The 1906-nt window shown below is 42.5% G+C and overlaps 1 protein-coding gene across 1 annotated transcript; it reads left to right on the top strand.

Moving 5' to 3' along the window:
- The first annotated feature begins 775 nt into the window (after window positions 1-775).
- MC2R (melanocortin 2 receptor) lies at window positions 776-1666 on the top strand. Its single transcript, XM_070421575.1, has one exon. The coding sequence runs from the start codon at window positions 776-778 to the stop codon at window positions 1664-1666; it is 891 nt and encodes a 296-aa protein (XP_070277676.1).
- The last annotated feature ends 240 nt before the right edge of the window (window positions 1667-1906 follow it).

The raw sequence follows: 1906 nt of genomic DNA, 5'->3' as shown, positions 1-1906 counted from the left end.
CTCAAAGTCACTCAACTATGATCTAGTCAGCCTTTTCTGCTTGAGGAAAACTGGATCCTTTTACTGCCATAATTCAACTTCAACCTAGAAAAAACTTGCAAACGTTGGAAATCTCCAGAAATACCATTCCTGTGAGTTCAGCCTTTGAAACAAAAATAATAACGTGTATTGCATTGCATAGTAACTTTGGAAATGTACATCAATACGTTTGCCATTATTCTATATGCTCTAAGGTCAGGCAGTGAAAAAGAAAGGACCTGAACATCTCATCAGTCCCCTGAGTCCAGCTACTCCTCCAAGTCAAAGAAAGGTAGTTGTGTGCTTTTCTGATTCTACACATGCCTTTTATTTCCTTACTTCTTTTCTCATTCTCATTTATCTCACATCAAAATGGGTTTCTGAGAAGAATAGGAAAGGGAAAGAGGAGAGGACAAAGGATAATCTTTATTTTTATTTCTGGGCTCAAAATTCCAGTAAAGATTTGTCACTGAGTGCTGAGGATGAAGGCCCAGTAAACTGTGCTATTTAAAATATTACACCATTATATTTCATTGAGGCAATAGAGCTTTCTTCAAGTTAACATGGCTTGTTTTTATTTTGCAGTTTATTTTGCAACTGATATTTTTATATATTCTTTCCTAGGTGACCGTGTAGTTTTTACCTCAGATCTCCCACAAGTACTACCCATCCCACCCCCAAAAAACGATTCTGAAAAATCAGTCCAGCCTTCTGTCAAGTCCAAGTAACATCATTGTCTTAACCACAAGCAGGAGAAATGAAGCACATAATCAACCTTTATGAGAACATCAACGATACAGCAAGAAATAATTCGGACTGTCCTCATGTGGTTTTGCCGGAAGAGATATTTTTTACAATATCCATCGCCGGGGTGCTGGAGAATCTGATCGTCCTGCTGGCTGTGATCAAGAATAAGAATCTCCAGGCACCCATGTACTTTTTCATTTGCAGCCTGGCCATTTCCGACATGTTGGGCAGCTTGTATAAGATCTTAGAAAATATCCTGATCATGCTCAGAAACAAGGGTTACCTCAAGCCTCGTGGCAATTTTGAAACCACGGCCGATGACATCATCGACTCCCTGTTCATCCTCTCCCTCCTGGGCTCCATTTTCAGCCTGTCTGTGATCGCCGCGGACCGCTACATCACCATCTTCCATGCCCTGCAGTACCACAGCATTGTGACCATGCGCCGCGCCGTTGCTGTCCTGGCGGTCATCTGGACATGCTGCACATGCAGTGGCATCACCATGGCGATCTTCTCCCATCGCATCCCCACAGTGATCACCTTTACTTCATTGTTCCCACTGATGCTGGTCTTTATCCTCTGCCTCTATGTGCACATGTTCTTGCTGGCCCGTTCCCATGCCAGGAAGATCTCAACACTTTCCAGAGCCAACATGAAAGGGGCCATCACACTGACCATCCTGCTTGGGGTCTTCATCTTTTGTTGGGCCCCCTTTGTTCTTCATGTCCTCTTAATGACATTCTGCCCAAATAACCCTTACTGTGTCTGCTACATGTCCCTCTTCCAGGTGAATGGCATGTTGATCATGTGCAATGCAGTCATTGACCCCTTCATATATGCCTTCCGAAGCCCAGAGCTCAGGGAAGCATTCAAAAAGATGATCTTCTGCAGCAGGTACTAGTAGAATTACTGATTCTCACCAGGGGGATTAATTATCATCACGGTGATAATATTGTCACGTGATAGAATAACATGACATACCAACAAATACTAATATTGCCCTATCATTCCCTAGTGTGCATGAGGATGAGCCCACTTACTAGTATTTGTAATAGTTTGGTTCTGTGTGAACAGGCTTGCTGGAGTACAACTCTTATAACTAGAGAGATAAAATAATGTACTAAAAGGGACAGAATACAAA

The sequence above is a fragment of the Myotis yumanensis genome, unplaced genomic scaffold, assembly GCF_028538775.1.
Source record: "Myotis yumanensis isolate MYYU_CA2020_CCGP unplaced genomic scaffold, mMyoYum1.0.hap1 SCAF_7, whole genome shotgun sequence".
NCBI lineage: Eukaryota > Metazoa > Chordata > Mammalia > Chiroptera > Vespertilionidae > Myotis > Myotis yumanensis.
Note: the sequence above shows the minus strand (reverse complement) of the source record. Positions and strands in the feature narration are given on the sequence as shown.